At 37.5% G+C, this 25,619-nt stretch overlaps 1 protein-coding gene and 2 long non-coding RNA genes across 5 annotated transcripts; 2 read left to right on the top strand and 1 right to left on the bottom strand.

Moving 5' to 3' along the window:
* The first annotated feature begins 1,368 nt into the window (after positions 1-1,368).
* On the top strand, positions 1,369-18,113 carry cb2h10orf67 (chromosome B2 C10orf67 homolog). Of its 2 annotated transcripts, none has more exons than XM_042718360.1 (16): positions 1,369-1,546; positions 1,696-1,816; positions 2,540-2,626; positions 2,702-2,775; positions 2,893-3,016; positions 5,429-5,567; positions 6,438-6,496; positions 6,596-6,661; positions 10,227-10,292; positions 12,921-12,980; positions 13,057-13,136; positions 13,207-13,272; positions 13,348-13,435; positions 15,171-15,233; positions 15,309-15,390; positions 17,886-18,113. In XM_042718360.1, the coding sequence occupies exons 1-16, from the start codon at positions 1,449-1,451 to the stop codon at positions 17,927-17,929; spliced, it is 1,317 nt and encodes a 438-aa protein (XP_042574294.1). In that variant the 5' UTR covers positions 1,369-1,448; the 3' UTR covers positions 17,930-18,113. The 2 variants fall into 2 exon arrangements, with proteins under 2 accessions (XP_042574294.1, XP_042574293.1); XM_042718359.1 differs by having other exon boundaries at positions 1,370-1,546; positions 2,483-2,626.
* On the bottom strand, positions 10,173-25,509 carry LOC122136204. 2 transcript variants are annotated; one of them, XR_006154016.1, is made up of 4 exons: positions 25,098-25,393; positions 15,190-15,406; positions 10,519-10,599; positions 10,173-10,428 (listed from the first exon to the last, which is right to left on the bottom strand). It is a non-coding gene; the product is annotated as an uncharacterized LOC122136204 (long non-coding RNA). The 2 variants fall into 2 exon arrangements; XR_006154015.1 differs by lacking the exons at positions 10,173-10,428; positions 10,519-10,599 and having other exon boundaries at positions 14,908-15,406; positions 25,098-25,509.
* LOC122136205 lies at positions 19,370-21,210 on the top strand. The gene is made up of 3 exons (XR_006154017.1): positions 19,370-19,761; positions 19,984-20,081; positions 20,159-21,210. It is a non-coding gene; the product is annotated as an uncharacterized LOC122136205 (long non-coding RNA).
* Positions 25,510-25,619: the final 110 nt, after the last annotated feature.

Raw genomic sequence — 25,619 nt, 5'->3', positions numbered from 1 at the left:
GTGACTGCTTCACTCAGGGTACGGCTTACAGCATGTAGGGGAGTATATTTCAGTATTGGGGATTATGCTGTTTAAGCAGACTCAAAGAGATTATGCCATCTAGACAGACTATGGCAGACTAATCTATTTTAATGGACTTTCCTTGTCTGAAAATGAAGAGTGGGCTTTGTGATTAGACACATGAAAGTGCACAACAGTCCCCTAAATTATATTAAGGAGGTAAACCAGTTAATTTGAAGTCTGTTGTCTGTCTTCAGTCTGATATATGAATGGACTAGAATTGCTTAATAAACACAGAGACCTAGTTGTCTGCTGTCATGGTGAATTAGGAGAGCTGTTTAGAGCTAATCAAGGTTAATAGGCTTCCGAATTTCACTTGTAATTTCAATTGTCAATATCTGTTCTGCTAACAAGTCGATCCAGAGGATTTAAACTAATTTAACTAATTTAATATACATACATATACATAGATACACACACACACACACCTATACACACACTTATATACACACACACACACACACACATATACACATATATATATATATATATATATATATATATTATATATATATATATATATATATATATATATATATATATATATATATATATATATATCAGTAAGTTTTTTAATGTTGTTCAAAGAAGTTTCTTATGCTAATCAAGGCTGCATTGATTTGATCAAAAATATGTTAAATATAGGTAATTAATTTATAATTACGGTTTGCTATTTTAAAATACTTAAAATATAAGTTATTCCTGTGATGTAAACATAAATTTTCATCGGCCATTACTCCAGTCTTCAGTGTCACATGATCCCTCAGAAGTCATTCTAATATGCAGATTTAGGCCTATTATCAATGTTGGAAACAGTAATGTTGCAGTTATATATATATATATATATATATATATATATATATATATATATATATATATATATATATATATTGGAACCTGTAATACTTTTTCCAGGACTCTTTGATGAATAAAAAGTTAAAAAGAACAGCATTTATTTAAAATATAAATCTTATGTAACAATATAGGCTTACACTAACGTTCAAAAGAAATTAATATTTTATACAACAAGGATATGTTAAACTGATTAATAAGTAAAAAAAAAAATACATTGTTACAGTAAATTATATAAAGTACATGTATGACTCTAGATGCTTTTACTGGATAATCTTATAGGTTTTGATAGGTTTTAAGAGGTTTGTGTTTTTTTGTTTTTTTTAGCATTTTAATTAAGTACGACTGTTTTAATATATTATTAATAACACATTGAATTAATGTCATTAACAATAAGCTGTTTGTATCCTGCACGCGAATCCAGCACAAAACGGCTCAGGTTACAGTGAGAGTTGTTGGCTTCCTGTTAAGTTTCTGTTGCTACGGCAACCGTAGCTCAGCCTAAATCTGTAGTGAAACGCTGTGCGATAGCGTTTATGTTTGGATTCATGGACGTTATCGAAAAGAGAATAGACAGCATTGCGGATGAAGCCGAGGAGGAGCTGATTTCAGAAGAGATTAAGGAAATACGTCGGTAAGAAGTTCTGCTCTCTTGGAAACAAGCTGTAAAGTTGCTGAAGACCGCCAGAGCCAAATCCAACTTGTTAAATTTTGGCAAACGAATCCGTTCAGTAGCGCAGGATCTGCACTTCATTTCACCACACGACCTTTCTGACTCTTCAGATATGCTCTGTCAAACCAGCTGAGGGCAGGATTTTTTGGACAAGATGCCTGTGTCCAAACTGACGAGTCAGAGCTGCCAAATATAAAGATACTCGCTGCCAACACTGCAGAGCTTATGAAGGTGTGTATCTGCTACCACTTGATAAATAGTCCCTTATAATGGCCAGGTTAATCCGTTCATAGAACTTTTTTTTTTAACCACAAAAAATAGGAAGCAGTCTGTCAGCTATCAATCAATCTGCAGCCATCTTTATAAATGCAAGTTTGTTTTGCCTTAAAAAAGCCCCACAGAAAGCTGCTATACTCCAGATATGCTCAGTGAATTCATTCATGCTGCTGGCTTTTCATCTTATTAGTTCAAGATTCTTCTAACTTTAGCTTTGAGTGGCCTCACTGCGGGCCGCCTAGTCACCCGCTGAGAGGGCATATGATGGCTTTGTGGTGAAGAACAGTGCCTTCACAAGGAATCTTCTAGCCTGCAGAGTTAAACATATTGATTAGCAGGCTTGCAGCTGTATAAATGCTCTACAACTCACAAAAATAATTTATTTATAGTTGAGAAGGAAATGATACCTTCCTATTGACAAAACAAGAAAGACAAAAGGAAAGTACTGAATGAATAGTAGCAAGTTTTTGTTTATGTTAAAATTTATTTATTTGCCAGATGCTTTTGTCCAAAGCAACTTACAGTCTTTGATATGTTGGATATAAAGTATAAACCATAACCTTGTGTTGCTAGTGCCATATTATTCTTTTACATGTTTTAAAATATTTGATTGCATCTCAGGAAATGAACATGTTTAAAGAAGACACTGAAAAGAAACTGAAAATAATATGTTTGCAGTATGAGACCAAACTGCAGGATGAATCCAATGCCCTTTATGCAAGTATGAAGGATAAAATCAAGAATATGGAGAACTGCCACAAAGAGGTTTGTACACAATGCTGCTTCTATTATAAGCAATAAATCATGCTTCTACTCTAATAATGTCTGTTTTATTTTAAGAAATTATCTGTTCTTCGGAGAAGCTATCAGCAGCAGCTATCAGATGCTATGCAGGTGATCAAAGCCAGCTATAAGGTAAGCTTTTGATGAATTTGTAATATCAAATAACCTATTGTGAAATGTATTTGATATAATTTACAAAGTTCACAATGAATCTTTCATAATGAAATCTCGCATGGCCCAAATTTGACGAATAAAGAAGAGACGGATCTAGTCTGTGATGTTATTGATGGAAGAGTAAAGGACCTTCTGAATGAGCTTCAGGAGAAGAACTTGAAGATTGAGTGGATGGTTGAACAGCTAAAGAAATATGAGGTACAGACACAATGCCATTCATCACAGAAAAACCTGTGTACAATAATCAGTTTAATTTGTTTAAATATAGCCCAGTATGTATCTACACAATGAAGCAATGTGAAAGAACCAGTAAGCAAAGAAGGATACAAACAGAATGTTGTGAAAATTTGCAAAAAGTTGGGGCTGGTAGGATGTTTCTGAAATAAGTCTCTTATGCTCACCAAGGCATTTTTTTGATAAAAAATACAGTAAAAACAGTATTACTGTGAAGAATAAAAATAACAGTTTTCTATTTTAATGTAATTATTTCTGTCATGGCATGCTGATTTTTTGAAATAATACATTACAATTGCATTTATTTTCTGCATATTTATATTTTATGTACAGTATTTTCAGTTTTGTCCTTTTTTGATGGCAGCTTTAACGCTGAAGCATTGCTTGGCCAGTAGTGCATTTATCTTTAATGATGTCAGTATGATTCTTGATTGCTTAAATGTCATCCAGCTTGTGTTGTTATAGACCAGCAGGATGGTAATTATTGTTTAGTGGCCTGCTCTATTAAGCCTGAAGTGCACTTCGGAGTGACCTGACCCCATGGCTGTACACTAATAAGCAGGTTCTTGCATTCCACAAAGTGAAATCAATTACTCACCTTTATGCCCTTGCAAAAGGGGTTTACATGCAATATGAATAAGCTATCAGGTGGCAATAAGTGAGGTGTCTTTTATCTGCCTTCTTAATAGGCTGCCCCTCTCACTCCGCCTCAGAGAGTTATCTCTCACCCTTAGTGTCTGAGCTCTGTCCAACCAAAACGGCTGCTTGTGTAGGCAGATGGCCGGGAGAACGGCCATACAAAACCTGCCACTCAAAGTGTAACAAATGAGTGCAGCCCGGCGGAGTTCGAGCTTTGTTCATTGTGCTAATGAGAACTCTCACGCCCACAGGAGAGATGCATGGCTAATCACCTGTAGTTCTGTTACTGCAGCAGATGGTGGAGCCAGAGTTAAAGGTTGGGGTGTTCAAACAGGGCAGGAAGGTGTTCCTTAGAGTATAAAATATCTTTTTGAGGAGGAAAAATTAGGCTCAGTGTCTATGAACAAAAGTTAATACTGTCTCTCCCTTGAAGATTACATTGAAACAGGGAGGGACAGCTGAAGGGTGGGTGATGTTGGGGCTGAGGTGACCACCCTGCATGAAGTCATATTTCTGTGACATGTACAACATCATCATCATCATCATCTGACCATCACACTTGGGGAGTCACATTCATAAAACATGGCTCTTTATTCTGGGATTAAATCTGTAGTAAACAATCATCTACCATATGTAAGATGTCATATATCAAAGCATTTCATTAATTCTGTGTGACTAAAATGACGCAGTGACTTTTCAAGGTACAAAAGCTGTGATGGTACCTTTTTTTAAAGTGTACCTTTTTACCCCTATACCTTAAATGTACATAAGGATACTGCCCCAGTGACAGCGTTTTTACTGTTTTTCGGAGAGTATATATGTTGTCAAGGCTCATTCGAGATAATCCCAAATGTGACGAAAAAGGAAAACCGCCAAACATCAAATAAACTTAGAGCAATCAAAACATCTTTATGATTGCAATTTACTTTCTTAATGAATGAGTGAGAGAGAGACGGAGTGAATAAAGTGGGAAAAAAGAAGAAAACCCTTTGAAAGCCTTTGAACGCCTGCACAATCTTAAGTGTGACAGGCATGCAAAAGCCCTGTTAATGTTCGGGGCATGAATGGTTGCTGCGGTACAAAGTAGAGGGCCAACTGCGTGGATATCACAGGAACCTGATGGGCTCCATGCGGCTCCCAGTCTGCAAACTTCAGCGCGCTGACGTGTGATGTGATCCTGGTGACACTGGCAGCGCTGCTACTGAGGGACAGCACAAAGGCAACAAGCCCCCCCCGGGAAACTGTGCTCTCTGCGAACCCCCTGGGGCTGCTCAGCCATCCTCCAATCGCCCCCCTCACGGCCCGGCTCTGCCGAGCTTGTTAGAAAGCAGAGCCCAGACTGTGGGTGGATAGGCCCCAGCTGCCTTCCTTGACTTCCAGAATAAATTGACCTGAATGACAGGGGCACACAAACAGTATGATATGTATTATTCCTGTCAATAAAAATGTCCCCATGAATTATGGGCTTTGTATGTAATGTACTGCCGTCTTTCTTCCGGGCGAGAAGAAAAGGGCAAAAGAGAGAAGAGGAGAAAAAAAAGAGATCGCCCTCTTCTAAATGTGTTTGCTTTTTTTGTTTCTCGCTTTTTATTATTCAGGGGGAAATGGTAGGAGGCAGAAAGTTGTACGATTGCTTTGTGCCTGAATGGCACTCATATTTGCCACGCAGCTTGAGCGGCGTGGCTTTTGTTTTGCGCTGTAAAGAGAAAGTTAAAAAGGACTTGTGTCATTTTTCAGATTGGCTCCGAGGGAGTGGAGGACCCCGAGAAAAGCAGACTGAAGTCAGAGAATGAAAAGCTAAAAGATAACATTGACTCGTTGCACGTCGAGCTGGAAGAAGTTCACCGAGTCCTGGAATCCAAAGAGCAGAGGCTGGGTAACATGTCACATTTCAATTCCTTTTTTATAAACCACACACAAAAAAATGTGTGCTTGCATTTTTTCAAATGCTTTTTTGGGACAAAAACAAACATACAGTATGTCATGAATGCTTATTTTGGAAACATAGACACATTCTCTTATCTTTCTCGGTGTGTGAGGTAGTTAGCATTCAGAGCGCAATGTTTGAGGACACTTGTCAGACCATAGCTATCATCTCACACTCTGTGGGAGTCTGTGAGGAGAAAGCAAACACAAGACAGGTGTATTCTCAAGGGTCAGCCCTTTATCTCTCATAGTGTTTGATATTCCTTCATTGCTTATATAACTTTGGTAACCGTCTGAGTATTTTACGCCACTGTTTTTTTGTGATTACACATAAACACATCAGTTTTTAAAATCCTCCAAAACAACATATCATCCATTTCATTGAAACATAAACTCCCTTTATGTGTCCCCATTCAAAATGTGAAAAACCATCTGCTAAAACGTTTAGCATTGGCTGTGACTAAAGATAAGAGCTGTCCAGGTCTTAGTCTCTATGGAAATAAAAGCTCTTGGCCACTAACACACACTTGGCCCTTGAACTTAGTGGCTTGTGTTTGGTCAGTGCATGCGAGTGGACATGTCAGCAGCAATGCACCAGGTCAGAAGCTTGTCAGGACCCTGAGCCAGAACAGGTCACGCAGGCCAGGACTGGGCTTCAGTCCACTGACCCAAGATGCGAAAGATGAACAAAGATGAGTGTATGACCTGTCGTTGTGCTCCTGGCATCAGCCTTTGTTTCTCTTCTTGATATTGTGAAAAGTTGTGGGGGTGAATATTGAACTGAGTCTTTTTTTGTGTTCTCTCTTTCTTCCATCTATAGCTCTGGATATGGCACAGTTAAAATCAGAGGCTGACGACAGCAAAAAAGCCCTTCAAATGGTATTATATAGTAATAAGTGCACAAAAAAAGTCAGAAACATCCTTATATGCCCATTGCATTTGTTTTATTTAAAACACTTTCATTTCATTTTATTCCAGTTGACAGGTGAACATGAGCAACTGAAAATGCAGTTAAACCTTGAAAGAGAAAGTGGCAGAGAAAAGGTGAGGTTTTTTACTTTTGTTAAAGAATTGTTCAACTTATTTATATAGCACATTTATAGCACCATTAAACACAACAATTACTGACCAGTGTGGTGTACAGTAAATCCAAAGATAGTCAATAGAAACATACAAAAATTCTGGGTTCAGTGCTAGTTAAGTTCAGTCATAATGTTGATTGCCACAAAATTTTATTTCAACTTGTTCATTGCTTTCTTTTAAAAACCAAAACTGCTTATATTACACTCACAATGGAAGTAAATGTGGCTAATCATTAAACATTAAAGTTTCCCCTTTTGAAAAGCTGCAAAAAACAAAAAAACAAAAAATGCATTACAGTAACTGTAAAAAAAAAAGATTTTTCAAAGTTGCAAATAAAACAAAGATGTTTCACAAGGAAATATTAGATTTTTCACTTCTAAATGTCACATTTAATTCAATGTGTAATTTGCATTTTCTTTGTAATTGTTTGTGAAATTTACTAGAAATTTCTGATTGATAATTGTTTTTATACCAGTTTCTAAAACAAAATAGTATATTAACATTTTCTTTGTAATTATATATTATATAATTATGATTTAATTATTATAATTCATTATTTTATAATTTTATATATATATATAATAATTAAAACAATTCTGTGTAAAGTTCTATATTATATAATTATTATCTAAGTATTATAATTAATTATTATTATTATTATTATTTCTATTTTACGACTTTGTTGCCATGTATGTTTAAGTTTTCTAAATTATAAGCTTCACATTTATGCTATTAACTTTTTAAAATTAATTGGCCCCATTCACTTCTTTCTGTTTCTCTCAGGAAATAATTATCTTTACCAGAAATGGTTACTGTGTGACATGTAAAATAAATAGGACAGCATACAGTATGTGAGGTTTACAGCCTAGACAATGTTGTCCCTCATAATTTTACACGTTTTACTCGTGTGAGCAGAGAGAAGCATGCCAGTGGAGCAAATTACCATGAATTAAATGCTCTGCAGCAACTGGTGCATGAGGGAGATATAAATTATTTTATGATATGTGATCAAGCACAGCTGACGATATGAAGCACCGAGCTGACGTTGTAGCATGTTAATATTGGTAAAACATTTGGTGAATGGACGTGGTGCAGCGGGTTTGACATGTATTGATACAGGATTGTTTATTTAGAGTTTTATCTTTGTGCAGTAAAGCTGAAGTGTGTGTGAAGTAGCACTGTGTGGTGTTAAGATTGGGGCCATGCCAGAGTTTATATTATTGCACTACAGTAAGAAACCATGTGGTCAGAGTGCTTTGTTGTGCATTTTAAATACGCTCTAAGTTGGACTGCTGCCTTGTATTCATAAGTCATGAGCTCAAATGTCAGCCAGTTGCTTTATTTTACCATCCAAACTTTTAAATACAATTTTAAATGTTTAAAAACACAGAATCTTTTATTTACATACTCAGACAGTTTTACAGACAAAAAGTATTCAAGCACTGGTTAGCAAGTATCATTTTACACAGCATCTGCGGTTGATTGCGAGGAACAATATGCACCAAGTTTGCCACACAATGGCTGGAATTAAAATATGAACACAGAGGACAACGTAAAAAGAGTGTGAAAGACTCTATGGTACTCAGCCATTGAATTCGGCCACACAGAATCTAGAAGGTTAAAAGTCTCCCTCTGGCCTTGCAGGGTTGCTGGGAGACAAGCAGCAAGGGTCCTGTCAAAGCTGGCATAATTTACCCTGCAATCAAACGCTCATATTAGCACAGCTCTTCAGCAGAGGAAAGAAAACTATGCATACAGATGTTTATTATTGTCACTTGTTGCTTGTTAGTTAGTTTGTTTACTTAGGTTTATATTTATGCATTACAACTAAAACAAAAAATCTACTAAAATACCATACTTACCAAAGGTAAAAATGCTATTTTTCTTTAAAGTATGGAAGAAATATATGTTTATTTTCCAAATATGCTCATATGTATCACATATGTGACCCTGGACCACAAAACCAGTCATAAAGGGATATTTGTAGCAATAGCCAAAAATACATTGTATGGGTCAAAATTATCGATTTTTCTTTTATGTCAAACATCATTAGGATATTAAGTAAAGATCATGTTCCATGAAGATATTTTGTAAATTTCCTACCGTAAATATATCAAAACTTACTAATTTTTGATTAGTAATATGCATTGCTAAGAACTTAATTTGGACAGCTTTAAAGGCGATTTTCTCAATATTTAGATTTTTTGCACCCTCAAATTCCAGATTTTCAGATAGTTATATATCAGCCAAATATTGTCATATCCTAACAATCCATAAATCAATGAAAACTTATTTATTCAGCTTTCAGATGATGTATAAATCTAAATAATGATAATATGACTGGTTTTGTGGTGCAGGGTCACATATTTGCAGTTTTGATGACAGTGATTTGATTATGATAAAGCTCACCACTTAAAATTAATTGCTGAAAGTAATATAGCAATGTTCTGCACTCACATTTTTATTTAAATAGTTTTTTATTATATTGTTTATATATTTCTGTTATGCTCATATGCATAATTTAATATACAGATATACTGTATGATACAGTTTTTAATTATTTATGTTGCATTCATTGAATTATTTTTTTTTAAATTGCTTTAAATGTGTTATTTATTTATTAAAAAAGACATGGTAAATTTCTAGAAAGCGTACCACTGAATTGTTGAAATGGATAAAACACTGTAGTGCAGACTGTTTTTTTTTATATTAATATTTTTAATTTGTGTAATTTAATATGCTTATATACCATGGTATAGGTTTTTTTTTAAATCTTTTCTTTCTTTCTTTCTGTTTTATTTTTTAAGTGTTTTATAATAGAGATGCATATTAGTTTCAGATCAATAATGTTCTTCCGGCTCTTAACATAATACTGAGTGGCCACAAAACCTGGTAGGGCCAGGAAAGAGACTAATGGAGCAGGTGGTGGCCAAACACGCTCCATGTAGAAGCCCTGGTTAAAACCACTAATGAAGACCTCCTTAATGTTGTTTGAGCCACCGGGAGAATAGGATTATCCATATTTAGTGTAGCAGTTTAGATTGGCCTCTTTTCAGTCTTGCACCCTTTGTTGAGCCGCCCCTTTGTGCTGTGACTGACAAACTCAATGTTAAGGTCTAGCATGGTGGCTATGCATAAAAATGTAAAGTGAAAAAATGACGTTTTGAAAAAATGACGTTTTTCTCCATTTTATTTTGGTGACTTTGATCAATGAAGCAGAAAATTTGTTTCTATAGCCAGAAGGCTGCAGGAAAGACCTATAATGAGAGGCTGAAGCCCAGGCCAGAGTGGAGTGTGAAGCTCAGCTGGGTGCAAGCTTCGCCTCTGTGAAAAGACACCCAAATGAACAGCCCGTCAACCACACAACTGCACTTGTCAACAACACTATTGGTTGACCACTTCTGAAGGTTTAACCTGGGTGTAAATATCCAAGAAACCTTTGGATGGTTGCAAATAAGCAAACAACATGAAGTCTCACCTACTTTCCACTCTTGTTTGTGGCATAACTTTTTATTATCTTTTGCAGATAAAACAGATAAAAGAGGAAATGGAGAAAGAAATTGCATGCATTGAAGCCTCACGGATGAAGGAGGTGAGCATGAGACCCAGCTGAACGCATGCTCAGATACAGCACGGACTTGACATGAGTCCTATCTGTCTCAGGATGTTTGGAGGTCTTGAACCCTTGACCAGTGGACGGTCTCTCCATTACCCCAGACATCAGTGTCCTAAAGCAAAGACAGAGGATAAGGTGCACACGCAGTATCTAAGTCATATCGATTTTAGCCATGAGTCTGCGGTTAAAATTCAACCCGTACCAACAGTGAAATGCATTCATTAACAGCCCTGAGTGATGGATGGCAGCTCCCCTCTCCCTTCTTCAAGTGCAGTTCTTTTTTCTTTTGCATTGAAAACTACACAAACACACAGTAATTTTTATATCCAGTGCTAATCTTACATACCTTTTAATATACCAACACTATATGATATTAGCTTATATGAAGCTGATCCTAAAAGTGGCCATAGCATCCAGGATTCTTACATATGCTTGCCCTTTTTTATTTGCTTGTTCATGGCTTGTTAAGGCTCTGTTGGATGGGAAGGGTGAGTTTAGAGTTGGGGTGGGGGGGTGGGGTGGGTGGTCAGGACGATGACTCTGTCAACACGATGACCGTATAGAGGCAACCGAGGAGGTGGTCAGCGCCTAGCAGAGGGTGGAATGTGGCATGCAGCTGACACAACACAGTGACAGGCTGGAGTGGGTGATGGGGTACAGCTGAATAGAAGTGGACAATGAGCCCGGTTTAAAGTCCACTTCATAAAGGGCACCCTTACAATGAGCTTGGCCACTGTAGTGGCTAGTTATTATGGAAATGTGTGGAACTCTTATCTTTTTTATAACGCCCAAGCCTCGATCTTAACTGGCACGTGTCTGGCCCTCTATAGACAGTGACCCAAACTTACAAACAATGCGCAAACAGTTTGATTTATTTACCTCGGCAAACAATAGATATATTAATGTAGGGTCTGTGCTTGAATGATTACAAATACTATATTTCAAAATCAGGTGATTTTAGAAAAAATATATATTTTTACCCAAATACACATTACCTTTCAAACTTTAGGGTAGGTAACATTTTTGTTTGAGAAATTAATATGTTTATTCAACAAGAATGTATTAAACTGTATTAAACTATTAAACTGATCAAAAGTGACTTTCAAGGAATTTATAATGTTATAAAAGGTTTCTATTTCTTAAAAAAATACAAAAAAACTTTTAAGATAAAATGCTGTTTTTTAAACTTTCTATTCATCAAAGAATCCTGAAAAAATATCACACTTTCCACAAAAGTATTAAGCAACTGTTTTCAACATTGGTAATAATAAGAAAAGTTTCTTAAGCTCCAAATCAGCATATTAGATGATTATGATTTCTGAAAGATCAGGTGATGCTGAAGACTGGAGTAATGATGCTGAAAAATTAGCTTTGCCATCACAAGAATAAATGACATTTTAAAATATATTAAAATAGAAACAGCTATCTTATACTGAATAAATCTTTCACAATAATGCTGTTCTTCATTAAGATATTTCATACAATTCAACATACTTTAATCTTTTGAGTGGTAGTGTACATGGAATCTATCAAAACTTCTCACAAGGTTGTTGTTCGGTTGAATGATCCATATTTTATGTCTAAACTGTAAATGTGCATCCTGCATCCATCAAACTAGTAAGGAAACTGACTGAAGTTTAGCATGCCTTCATTAGTGTCTGTTCTCAAAGCAGAGGACTTCAGAGGCCTTACGCAACTCACTATCATATTGTCACAAATCAACACCTACTCCTTTTTGCACACAATGGCTCTTTGAACAATCTGGCAAGGAAACTTTCTTTCTCCCATTCATTGTTTTCTTTGGTTAGGATGAAAGAAAAAGGGTAGACTGACATCCTTTCTGTGTTGGGTTAGACTAACAACACACTCTGCACCCACTCTTAATAAGAGAAACTTAAAAAGGGACTCCCACGTTCTGTTAGGCTTTTTTGGGGGAACACGGGTGGAAAAGTGGATGTCCGAGCTGACCTGAGGTGACCTGACCTTCACACTGCTCTGAACGTACGCACTCAATCAGCCAACATGACATTCCACAAAGCTGTGTCAGGCCTTGATTGGACATGCCACACAAAGTGGACATTTGGTGTTAAAATGACCCTTTGTGAGCGACACAGAATTTGGCCCTCCATTTAAATCTCCATTGGGAAAACCGATAAAGCTCCAAAGCTATTTCCTTTCTTCTGAGCTGAGGTGCACCGGCAAATGAAACTTGTTGCCAGATTCAGTGATAGTTCACCCAAAAATGAAAATTATTATTGACTCATCATCTTGTTCTAAACCTGCTTTAAACTTTCTTTCTTCTTTGAAACAAAAGATGATATTTGGACCATATATTGACATTCATTATACGGACAAAAAAAGACACAGAGACATTTCTCAAAATATGTTATTTTGTGTTACATAGAAAAAATAACTACTACAGGTTCGGAACAACATGAGGATGAGTAAATGATGACAGATTTGTTATTTTTGGGTTGTACACAAATGGAAACACAAGGAAACAAAAGTAACATTTTATATGTATTACTTCATTGATATACAGATTCTATACTGTAATGCATCATTGAAATTTTAGGATGTGTTTTGTGATTCTTCTGTTGTCAGAAAGCAGCCACTGACAAGACGTTTGAGAGGCAGAAACCAGCAGAAACTACAACCATGGAGGTACCCTTCACTTTGTTCAAGCGGAACTACATGCATGCGTAAACATATCTGAATTTTAGCATTATTTTTCCTTCAGCTTGCTGGGGATACAGAGTTGGTTCAAAAAATCAAAGAACATAGAAAGACTGAAGCAATGCAGAAAAAGGAGATTGAAAGGTATAATAACGTTTTAAAAGAGTACAGTACTTGTTCTTTCCACTTCCCTCTGTTGTTCTTATGTTATCAGGCTCAGTAAGCAGTTGTGCATGTCCAATCAGGTGTGGGAAAAGAAGTTTGAGATTTTAAGACAGAGGTACACTTTGTAACTCTTAATTGCCTTTTCAATTGACTCCATGAGCTGTTCTACATTGACTACTTCTCTCTTAAGTTTCCATGCCATCAAGGATGAGATGTTCTTACGGCAGACATTGCGGCGGCAGGAAGCCATTCTGCACAACGCCTCAGTCAGCTTTGCGGTCAGTCGCTTCTCTCAGTCGCTGTCCACTTTGAATAAATATGCCCTTCCATGATATTTACACCAAAACATGTATTTTTCTTCATCAAAGCCGGTCTTACCACACTGAAAGAGGGCAGGAGCTTTAATCATGTAACCCTTAATGAAATCTGCACCTGTGGCCTGTCCCGCACACACACAGAGCACATATACAGTAGAGGTTAACCCAGAACAGACTTTAACAGGTGCACGCACATTAAGCCCCTCATCTCTGGCCTCAATTTGTGAAGGCTGATGAATATGCATAAGTTTTGTTTTTGTTTTGCGCTGCACCCCACACCCCATTTACAAGGAGGACAAACGCAACTTGTTGAGGCCTGCCTGTGCCGGATGTCATTTATTACACAAATAATGCACATGAAAATAGCTTAGAACCTCTTAAAAAGGACATATACCCAATATTTGCCACTATATATATTGTATTTGTATCATGTATACTAACATTCAAAAGTTTGGTGGGTGTTTTTTCAAAAAAAGTTCACCAAAAGCTCACCAAAACTGCATCTATTTGATAAAAAAAATACAGTAAAAACTGTATAATATTGTGAAATATTATTATAATTTAAAATAACTGTTTTAATAAGTTTTAAAATGTAATTTATTCCTGTGATGGCAAAGCTGAATTTTGAGCAGCCATTGCTTCACATGATCCTTCAGAAATATGATTTAGTGCTCAAGTAATATCTCTTATGATTATCAATTATGATGGCTTTTTTAAGATTCTTTGATAAATAGAAATGCCACTAATGCCACCAATATTTTTTTGTAACAAATGTGTCCTTGCTGAATAAAAGTATTAATATTATTATTTATTTTTTTTTAAAGAAAACACTTACTGAACCCAAAATTTTGATTGATAGTATACATACAGTATACATGGTGTGAGTTCCTATTTTTTTTTTACTAATTTTGGGGATAAATTTGTCCCCGAGAAGTTGGCTAAATTTGACAAATCCTTCATTTGGGGACATCTGGGGATGTAAAATGAAAATATAAATATAGTAAATACATGTATTTTTTAATTGTAAAATCGCAAAGTTTTCTGTTAGGATGTGGATTTTGATTTGTCTGTAGTATTTAAGATTAACTATAAAACAATGTAAGTCTACGATATTTCTGCCTTTAGATTGGCCAAGTAACTGTGTGTTTGTGTACAGGTACTTATGAGGACCAAATTTGGTCACACTTTAGTTTGGGGACCAATTCCTAATTTTCTGCTTATTAATAGTTAGAAAGCTAGTTGTTAAGTTTAGGTATGAGGTAAGGTATCTAAAATATGGTCATGCAGAATAAGGCATTAATATGTGTTTATAAGTACTTATAAACAGCCATTATACTAGTATTATGCATGCTAATTAGCAGCTACTTGATGGTGAGAATTCATCCATAAATAAAAGTGTTACCCTAAATTATTATTATTATTTATTTTTTTAATGTCCTTAACGATATATAGTGAATTATGTTGGAAATTGACTTCGTGGACATTTGAAGTGGCCCTCATTAATTAAAAGGTTGATATAATGTTTTCATGATGTCACCAGATTTGTGAAGGTTTAGGTTTAGAGTTTGGGTTGGAGTGTAGCAAATATCATGACCTCTGTATACAAACAGTTGCATCTATGAGATGTTCTCACAGATAAAGTAAAACCAACATGTGCATGAAAACTGGAGATATTTCTGATGTCGTTTTCTTGCAGATGGATGCTCCTTGCTCACCACGGCAGAAGTGTCGGCTGGGCTATAGTAATATGGCTCCTTTGGTAAGAAACCTTTCAACTGAAAACTGTTCTGGTTTTGGGGTGATGGACTTGTAGCTTAAATATCCCTCTGATATGCCACGTATAGGTGCTGGAGGCCAGCGAAAGATGGACATCGGCCTACAGAGTGAAAGAGGAGCAGATGCCCTTCCTGTATTAGGTTAGTGCATGACCACCTGAAAGACATAACAACACAGACCAGTAACTAACACATCTAATTTAACCTGTCCTCAAACTGACCACATCAAAAAAACATGTTCATAAGTGTTCAAAGATATTGATTTGACCAAACATGTCCATCACTCTGAAAGGCTGCCTTGTACGCTATTATCATATCGGCAGTGACACATGAGGAACAGGAATGAGAAATGATGGAGAGAGTTGTCTTGCCTCAGCTACTTTTTAATCTCTCTTTTGCCTATTATTGACTTTCTGATGATTGGGATCTAGGTTAATGAGCTTAGCAGGCATGACTTGGCCAGATAACTGAAAGACTTAATACCCTTTGTCAATATGGAAGCTCTCAGACACAAATATCTGATGCACAGAAGTTAACTAATCAATCTGCCCAGATTACACCGCTGTCCTGTCGGTGGATTTCAACAGGCCAGTAATCATAGACAATAGATGCGTGTCATTGGTTCTGCATTGGTTCTTCTTACTGCAGCGTTGTATAGATTTATACACTTAGAATGAATGTGATATTGTAATAAATACACTTTTAATTTTTATTACTTAAGATTTTCTTAAAGGAATTAATGCTTTTATTCAGCAAGGACGCATTAAACTACTCAAAAGAGACTTTTCATGAGCACAAAATCAGCATATTAGAATGAAGGATCATGTGACACTGAAGACTGGAGTAAATTAGTAAAAGTTCGCTATCACAGGAATAAATTACATGTGAAAATGAACATTTATTTTAAATTGTATACATATTTCTCAATATTATTGTTTTTGGCTTTTACATTATGTCTAACCCTCTGCATATTTGCTTAAGTACTTGAAAAAAGCCTTGTACTTGCAGCCTAGGCTCTGGATGGATAGAGATGTCTACAGGCCATTGCAGTAGTTTATAGTGGGTCAGCATGAAGGGGGTCACTGGTCCTCTGTCCAGAGGGCCTGCCCAGTGACCTCTACAACTGCTAGCTGGCCCCTGTCTAAACCACGAGAATCTGGTCCATACATCACCACTGACACCCAATAATTGAGACACTGGAGATAAGGCACCGGCTACTGAGGGTCTTGACACTTGGAAAGAGTTGGCAAACATTGTTGTCACACAGCAGATTATGTTTATTCAGTGTGTCACCAATCTAAGTTGGTGTGAATAATTTCAAGCTTTTATGGCAAACGCAGCTTTACAAGCTCTTGTTTGGACATGTAAGCTAAGGCTGCCTGTCTGTCTGTCTGAGGGGTCTTGTTAGCTGAGCTTTATTTTTTAAATATGAATATTGCCTTCAAGGAATAATCAGATGTAAATGCCAATATGTTTGACTAAGGAAAAATGTTCACTTAAATGTTTAATAAACTAAGTATTAAAACTTTTAACCACATTGTGAACACTGTCAAAGAGAAGAAAACTTAAGCAGAATGGTAAAATCTCCCTTGTTTTTCTAAAAGATTTAAATGTTCCCTTTTTAATGTGGCAAGTGCATGGCTTCAAAGTCATTCGGCAAATGATCAAAAGAAGGGGGACAAGACTGCTTGGACACAACCATAATAAATTTCGCCTTTTTCTTTCTTTTTGTTCATGAATACGTCTGGCCCATATGCTTTTCTGCAGAACTACTTGAAAGAGGCATTTACAAACCCAGGCCCACCACATTAAACACTATAACAATCTTCATTCATGGTAACTTATCAGACTCAATTAATCAACCTCAACAATGGCAATTCTGATGTGTTCAAGCAACCTGAAAGGCCTAGGTCAGCACTAGGGCAGACCTGAGCTTGAGGATTTTTCCGCACATAAAAAACTGCATATTCCGTCATCTGCCATTATTAAGACCCTTTTACCTTATATTTAGAGCCACACCCAGTTAAATAAAATAAAATGTGTTAGCAAAATAAACATCTTTCAAAATGAGCTCTCTCTTTCTCCCTCTCTATTTTTTTTTCTTTTAAAGGCTACAAAGCCCTGCAGTTGATAAAAAGCCTCTCAGTCAGTCTCAAAGGAGCATGTCTTCTCTCCTGCAAAGTGAATGGTATTGTTATGGCTATTCCAGTGGGCTGAAAAGGGGTAACCACTGGTTTGATTCGGTTACACGGTGTGGTTAAGTTCTCCCTCCCACCGCCTTGGTGTCTATGGAGGGTCCGTGACCTGTTTTGAATCGGCCAGGGAAATGTCATGTTGCCCCTCCCATGGGCAGTACTCACATTCACTTGATTGGTACAAAAAATGACTTGGGATGGTTAAAACCACAGTTCGTGCATCACAATTTATAAGTGCTCTAATATGAATGAAATGTATGATTTACAAGTGATATATGACTGGTAATACTATGCACAAAATAAAACTATTCATTTTGGGCTTTTTTGGTGAAAGCCAACTGGTTTGGTGTATTTTAGATGTTGATTTCATGTAAAAGATTCATTTTGATTTTCTTGGCATTGTGAAGCTATTTGCTAATTAAGTGTTTTATGTAATTGCAGACCCCAAGTTGAGCGTGGCAGATGAGGAAGATGAAGAAGTATAAGCTGGATGTCTTTCTCACTTTTCAAGAGGCAACCACCCTAGGTTTTGTGAAGCTCAAATCACATTTAAAACAGAAATAGCTTAGTCTGTGCACAGCTTGTTTTTGTCATTTCAAAACCTGATGATGTAATAAAACTTCTTTATAAATCAGAAATAAAATCACAGAGTTGGGGAGCAGTCAAAGAGATTATGCAATATGGCGATGAGATTTATACAAAAAAATATTTGTATATCAATAACAACAGTTTTAATTATATATTAATAGTTTATATCTTAAAAAAGGAAACACCTAGTTAGATTGAACTCATAGTCTTATTATTATACTTAAGGATATTGATCTATCAGTTTCTCGCACTAATAAAGCATATGTACAGCAATTCCTATTTCGTACCTTTGAAGAAATGTCAGTTCATTTTTGTCAGTGAAGATATCATGGCACTGTACAGTGCGTTTGAACTTGCTTGGCATGCTTTCAAGCAAAGCAAAGAGAAAACTTTGAATCTCTTTAAGTAAATTCATTAGATTTCTCCCATAGTGAAGCCGCACAGAGCTCCCATTAAGAGAAAACAAAAGGCTATCGTGACTTTAACTGACTGTAATTGACAGTGCTGTGAATGGGCTCAGTCTACTGCAGCTCTTAAGCCTGAATGCTGTTGGAGAGGTGCAGACATGAGTAACTGTATGCATTCTTCTGCCACAGTAAAGAGTGCTTCAAGAATGGTCTTTCGCTTTCCGCATGCCACATACAGCACAAAACCAGCGGAATGCACAGCTTTGGAGGCGATCTCAATGGCTGTGAAGCCGAACAATAAGATCTTGGCTCTCGAACCCATTTCAGTCTTTAGTCTTGCTCTGCCCCCATCACTTTCGCTCTGTCTTTATTTCTCTTCTTCACACTGTACAGAATAAATGACCATTTGAAATGGGCTCTACTTTTACATTTTGTATGTGCTTTAAAAAAAATCGAACACAGTTAATTTTACTCTAAGCTTTAGTATGAAGTGATAAACAGTACCATTGACCTTCTAAATCTGTAGAACAGAGTGGTTTGGCTGGTAGCTGTAGTGTTCTGTATAAACAGTGTCGCTCTGTGGCAAACCCCTGCAGAGCTGTTCTCCGAATTCTGGTCTCTCCAGACCCCACTGACCCTCAGGGACAAGCTTAGAATCAATTACCAATTTCTCCTTTAACTATCTGTCATGTACAACGGATGGTTATTGGGTTATGACTTGATCAGCCTGATCACTGTGCCGTGACCCTTTTCTCAGGGATTATGTGATTATGGCCTAATTCCTTGTAATCTTCCACTAACTGGTCCATTGCCAGAGTCACAAAACAACTTTTCCATACTGCTGTGCTACTGAACAGACCAGCGTGGTCCAAACTGCTTGCGCCCCTGTTACCATGGAAACTACTATAAGATGTCAGATATATATCATTAGCTAAAACAATCTCAGGAGGGGGTATCGCACTAAAGATGTTTGCTACTTTCACAGGATTTCAGGCTCAGGTTGTAAAACAACAAAGTGGAATTTTAGCTGAACTCCAGAAATTAATTAGTTTCATTAGTTGGTGGATAAATGGAGATGGCTGGTGTGTTGGATTCCAGCAGAGTTTCACCATAGAGGGTTAATGGGAGTCTGGCCTGGAAGCTTTCCCAGCTCTGGCCCAAGGCCACTTCAGCCAATCACTCTAAACTCATGGTCTAGTTGCACTGAGCTGCTGTTTTACACTTTTGCTTCCCCTCTGCCACAGCTATAAGTTCATTCAAAGCTGGAAAACAATTGAGGAATGGAGAATTGAACGTTTTTCGGAGTGCCGGGGTTACCAAAGGTACTTTGATGCTTAAAAAATAAAGAAATAATAATAATTAATTAATTATAATAATATAGTTCTTTTTTTTTATTCTCAGATGATTATCAAAAGAGCAAGAGATTATAATTTTTTATTTATAGATTTTATTTATTGTTTTGAGAAATGATGCATTAATGACATAAAGCTGGACGTCTTTACTTTAAATATGCTGTTTTGTGTGTATGTGTGTGTGTGCTACAGCTGCATTTGTGTTGCAAATACCTCCCCGCTGAGAAATGCTTATAATAGGAGAAATCAGTTGGACAGCAGTGAGGTTCATGCCAGCGAACAACTGAAAGGTCTGTTTTCATAGATTTCCTTTTGTGAATATTAAAACGAGACCTGGTGAAAAATGATGCATGCTTTTACATTTTAGAAACCTGGCAACTAGGGGAAAAACACTCTCAAGTCCATCCTGTCGAACAAAAGGCGGTCGACGCATTGTGCAAAGATGCAACGAGTTCTGCGTCCCAGGCACATGACGTGCATCATGGAAACATATTGTATCGAAATCGTTTGTGGGAGAATACCGGGGATGAAAAAGAATGGGGCGCTTTGATCCGCGCCCTGGGGTCTCGAGCTCCCCGAGTGCGCGCAGACTGACTGCAATGCCTTATTCACTTTCAGATAGACACACTTACAAACGCCACTGAATGAAATTTGCATATTTGTAATTTATCACATTTTAGCCCGAGTTTTCCGTCTCTTTGCGGAAGGTAGAAGTCTGAATAAAAAACTGGATCAATTATCAACGCGAAGCTGTTCCCTTCTCATAGGCAGAACGCTGGCTGGGAAAATTATAAAAGTAGTTGCTGTTAGGAAAAAAAAAAAAAAAAAGGAAAACTGCAAACAGTGAAAAAATCGAACCTTTTAAGCCAAATTGTACTTTTCATTTTTGTTATGTAAAAAAAAAATAAAGAAAAAAAATTATGCTACAAAAATTATTAACACAAAGTATTTGCATAATTTGCACGATTCGATCGTTTATTTGTGGAACTGTTTCATGCCTTGCGGAATGGAGTGTATTGATATGTTAACCGAATTTTTCAAATTTCTAAGCCCTTATTCCTTGAAGAATTATCAGAGTATGAGCATTTCCTTGGCCATGGGCTCGAACAAAAGCAGAAAACATTAATAAAAGTATGGGACCCAGGCACTGAAATGAAGTGACAGGCAGGGTCTGGATATCTTAGCACTGACACAAAACCGCATACGGTAACTACATGCCTGCCTTGAAATACGAGAGTTTGAATAAAGGAGCAGTAATATTTCATATGGGGCACGCAAAAGCTGGATACAATGCCTCTCATATTAAGAACAATATTCAGTCCATTCTGTGGCGAACAAAGATCATAGCAAGACGTCTTTGAGGCTAATTCAGTCAAAGGCACATTTTGGCTTCCCCCGCGGTAAGGTCAGTGTCGTTGTGTATGGTCCACCAAGGGTGGTATGGGGTTCCATGGCCAAGCAAAGCCAGCTGTCTCTGGTGTAGGGCGACCAATCTGAATTGTTAATATAAAGCACCAGAGATAGTATTGTGGCTAATCGTGAACCTTGTGTTTCGAGTTTAAAGTTCAAGGAATTTTTTTTTTTTTGCCTAAATTGCCACTACTAGGCAAATGTACGGTCAGCTATGGCTTTTAAAGAAACTATTTGCCTTTTTTGAGCAACCCTTCTTGAAGTTTGCTTTGACCGTGACTTGGAAAAACACAGTAGACTACCATTCATTGAATTGCTGAGCATGTCATAATGTACAAAACTATTATTAAAAAATGATGGAAATCACGATTTTCAGATATTACTTATAATACTTGAGGTTATAATGTTTTTTTTATGTTTAAGTATATGTATAATTTTACTTTGCATAGATGGTCTGTTAATTACAAGGTAAAAAAAATATTTAGCTTACTTAGATTTTCATTTTAGTAATTTATTAAGATTTAATGAGATACTGTAAAACAGAGCACTTTCATCTAAACATTTCTAAAGAAGCAGATTAAGTGCATAAAGAATCCTAATAGAAAAAAAGTGAGCCAAGAAAATAAAAATCTTAAGGCAAGTCTTGTGCTGCAAGTGGATTCAAGCTTTGTGGTGAAGAGAGGGAGGCCACCTTCAGACGAGCAAACTCTGTCAGCTACCCATTTCGCTCTTGTTAGCCGGACATCCCGTGCGCAAAACCCCAGCTTGCCTTGGTGATATTTTATTTTCCAAGGTCCAATGTCATGGCTCAAGTGTATGTTTTTTTTGGGGGGGAGGTAACTTGCGTTTTTTGTTACAAAGTAGAATGAGGTGCTATCTAAGGCGGGCGTTCTCTCCTTTTGTGCGCAATTGAACAATATTTAATTTTTCTTAAAAGTCCTGCACGCGTGCGCGCTTTTGTGCGCTTGTTTCCCTGGATCCTGTTTGGCAGCTAAGAAGTTAAATGATTCGCAATAGACACCGGTTGCTCTGTCGAGGGTTTCGCCAGTACAAAGGCTGCTGCTTTCGCACCATATGCTTAATGGATACGGCGTTAAAGGCCACAATAAAGGTAAACGTGGTCTTTTAAAAGTTGGAAAGGTTCCCTTTATTTGATTTAGATGGAGCAGACTACGTGCGCACAAACCCAAGCGCACCCGGGCATTGACTCGCTCTTTCTTTTCTGAGGCAGGGCAGCCACCACGTAGTGTGTTTCATTGCAAAATAAGCTTTTCATCACTCGGCTTTGTCCTGTATGAAAGTAATGCTGTGAATTAAAGAAATTACAATATTTTCCATCAGCCTGAAGGTCCAAGAGAAGGGCTCTCAAGCTTGGCAAAAATCAGGCACATCATTCATCATGTCACCACGCACCTGAGGTCTTGGCATTCAAAGTATACAAACCTATTCTTATTAACCTTAATTATTCAAAAACGACACAATGGCTGAAATAGAGCAGGTTGAAGTCTGTTTATTGGTCCTAAATGTCTCTCTGAAGATCTCCAAGGCTCTTTGTTAGGCCCGCGCTGAGACCGTTCTTCTCCTTTCAGACATTTCAGTTTTCAATCGTAACATCTGCTTAATCGTACGGATCAAAATATGGAGACACCAAACATATGCAATGGAGGATTTGTTAAATCCGGGTAATGAGTTATTAACAAGACGAAACAATGGAGCAGGATGGTGAGGGCCTTATGTTAACTGAGTCTCTTTACGAAGCGCCTCGCATTACCCTTCCCTCTAAACCGAGCGCCAGGTGATGGCGGGGAAATCAATGTGCTTAGAAGGCAGCACTCGGCTCCTTTTTTTCTGCACGTGAAAAATTGGTGGACATAAATTTAATGGCTTGATCAAGACACAGCAATGCGTCTATTGCCCGTGGACTTGGAGGACAAAACAATACTGTCGGCTGGCTCGCGTTGGCGCCCTAAATCCGGGTGGATCATTGGAAATGTGTTTTATTATAACGCACGTCATGCTTTACTGTTCCCATATTGTGTCAAGACAAAGGCTAATGGTACATTAAAGGCAAGACAGCCATGCCAACACGTCTTGGAGACGTTGTAGACGGAGACGGGCCTCCCTCTTTGCTTGTTTTACGCAGCTGCTGTCCAGGACCCAGGCGCACAAAAAGAACAAGTTTGAAATACCAGGTGCATCGAGAAGAAACACGACAGGGACGTAGATGTTAAAGTCCTAGCAATAAAGATATCATGGCAATTATCTGCAGACTCAGCACCGTGTAAAACTAGGGGCGCCCGGACAGCCTGTACTTTGGCAACAAAGTCCCCCTACCCGGGGTGCGTGATGAGCCTGGCTTTCTCCAGCACCTGTTAGCCTGTGCCCTCCCGAGGTAATATTTTTGGACAAATAATTAGTGATATATTACATTGAGGATCACGCTGTACCCCCGGGACGCGACTCGGACATGGGGGATTTAGTAGGCTTTAAAGAGTTTGGGTACAGGGGAATCAACTGGTGTTTGTTCAAGCTGGCAGCTGGCACCCCGATGGCACTGTTGCCATGCACTAATGAAAATGCACTAGACTCCAAGATTTTCAGTCTTATCCTCCATATTTTTGCAGGGGATAATCCGAAAATGAACATATTTAACGCTTATGAGAATCTTGATAGGCGTCGTTCCCAGCTTAGTGCGCATCCTAAGATTGTTGACAATGATAGCTAAACCATGCGTAATCTTTTCACTTTCTTTAATAATAAGGTGTGGACTACATGGGGCTCAAAAACTTGTGACAGCGTCAGCAGATTTATTTTGCCAAAATTTCACAGCGCAAAATGTGTCTGCTTTAACACACGCAGAACATGACTAAAAAACCCTGACAAACGCTACATTTAAAATCACTTTTTTTATTTTTATTTTTTTATTTTTTTTACAGTTATTGAATTTTGTTTGTTTGTAGCTTGTTTAAAATGAAATCTCCACGACTGCGCAAAAACAACATGAGATCGCTCTGTAGCGTAATGGCTCGCGCAACAAGTAGGCTATTCTAATTCGTGTTCCGCACAACATCATTTTCTACCCACGGGCATCCACAGTCGCGGACTTCCCAAAAGAGTCTGTGGGATGTTGGAACACATAGGCTAATAACGGGATTAAACCTGACAAGCAATAAATGGTCGCCTTTTAAACTTTGCCAAGCCAAAACCCCTATGTGACAAAACAGAAACCTGAAAAGATCCAGTGCATCAGCCTTTTTCTTCCGCTCCATCGGCGCTCTTCCAAAAGATGCTTTAAGGGTTTTGTACTGTGCCTTTTTTCCAACAATCTCTTTCACTAGCTTGATGTGCCAAAATACAATGATAGCAGCATTTTTTGTCTTCCCCTAATCAAATTGAAATGTTTCCACGGGCAAACAGTTGAAATCGCCATAAGACGTCTGGGGTCCTTTATCTTAGTTAAGTCTGACTTGGTAACATTTGACTTTGTAATGAGCATAATGGGATTACATGGTTTTAGTCCTGCGCCCTGGATAGCAGAAATCAACGCGTTTAATGAGGCGCTAATACATGGAAAGGTTGGATTACGTCGATCAGTTAAGATTTTATTGAATTCATTAGGGACGTTCACAATGGAGTTTGCGAATTATTTCTGACATTAATTAGTCATCTCCGCATAATAAACTTAAATGATACGAACTAAGAATATGGGGAAATAAATGCATTGGTAAGCAGAAAACATTAGTTAATAATAAACATATAATTATGTAATACAATAATAATATTTCCACTAATGATATGATTGTACACAATGTATTGATAATGTGATATAATGAACAAGTAATATCAAACATTACATTATAAACAAGTGAGATGTTAAATGATTATTAAATAAATACCTGTGATTCCAGTCTCAATCTATCCATGATATAAGATTCCAGTCGCTCTTCACGAGTTTACTTTGGACATGTGGACATGGGCATGTGTTTGGGCTACCTCTTAATAACTGCGAGAGCTGACGTAGAGTCAACTGGGTACATAGAACACAAGTGGATACCACGGGAAAATTTAGCCTTGGAGCACCTGCAGTGTACCCAGGCCAACTGCCCAAGGCAAAGGAAACGTCATGCCTCTTTTACCAATTTGGAGCCATACTTTAAAACATACTCCTTCCTCTCCTGTTTCGTTATTTATTTATTTTTCACCCAAACTGTCAGAGTCACAGCAAGGGTCCGTCAGATTTCCATAATGATAAATAGTGACATCTTTCAGCTGTCGTTCTACACTATATCCAGGGCTTCACACCTCACATTAAAGTATCCATTCAGAACTCACGTTTTAGTTACAGTTAATCGCAGGATTTGACTCTATTCATAGGCAAAGAATAAAAGATGACCTGTCTACAAGATATATCGTCATAT

Source organism: Cyprinus carpio, chromosome B2 (genome assembly GCF_018340385.1).
Source record: "Cyprinus carpio isolate SPL01 chromosome B2, ASM1834038v1, whole genome shotgun sequence".
NCBI classification, from domain to species: domain Eukaryota; kingdom Metazoa; phylum Chordata; class Actinopteri; order Cypriniformes; family Cyprinidae; genus Cyprinus; species Cyprinus carpio.
The sequence above is the reverse complement of the archived record's forward strand: the minus strand, read 5'-3'. Positions and strand labels throughout refer to the sequence as shown.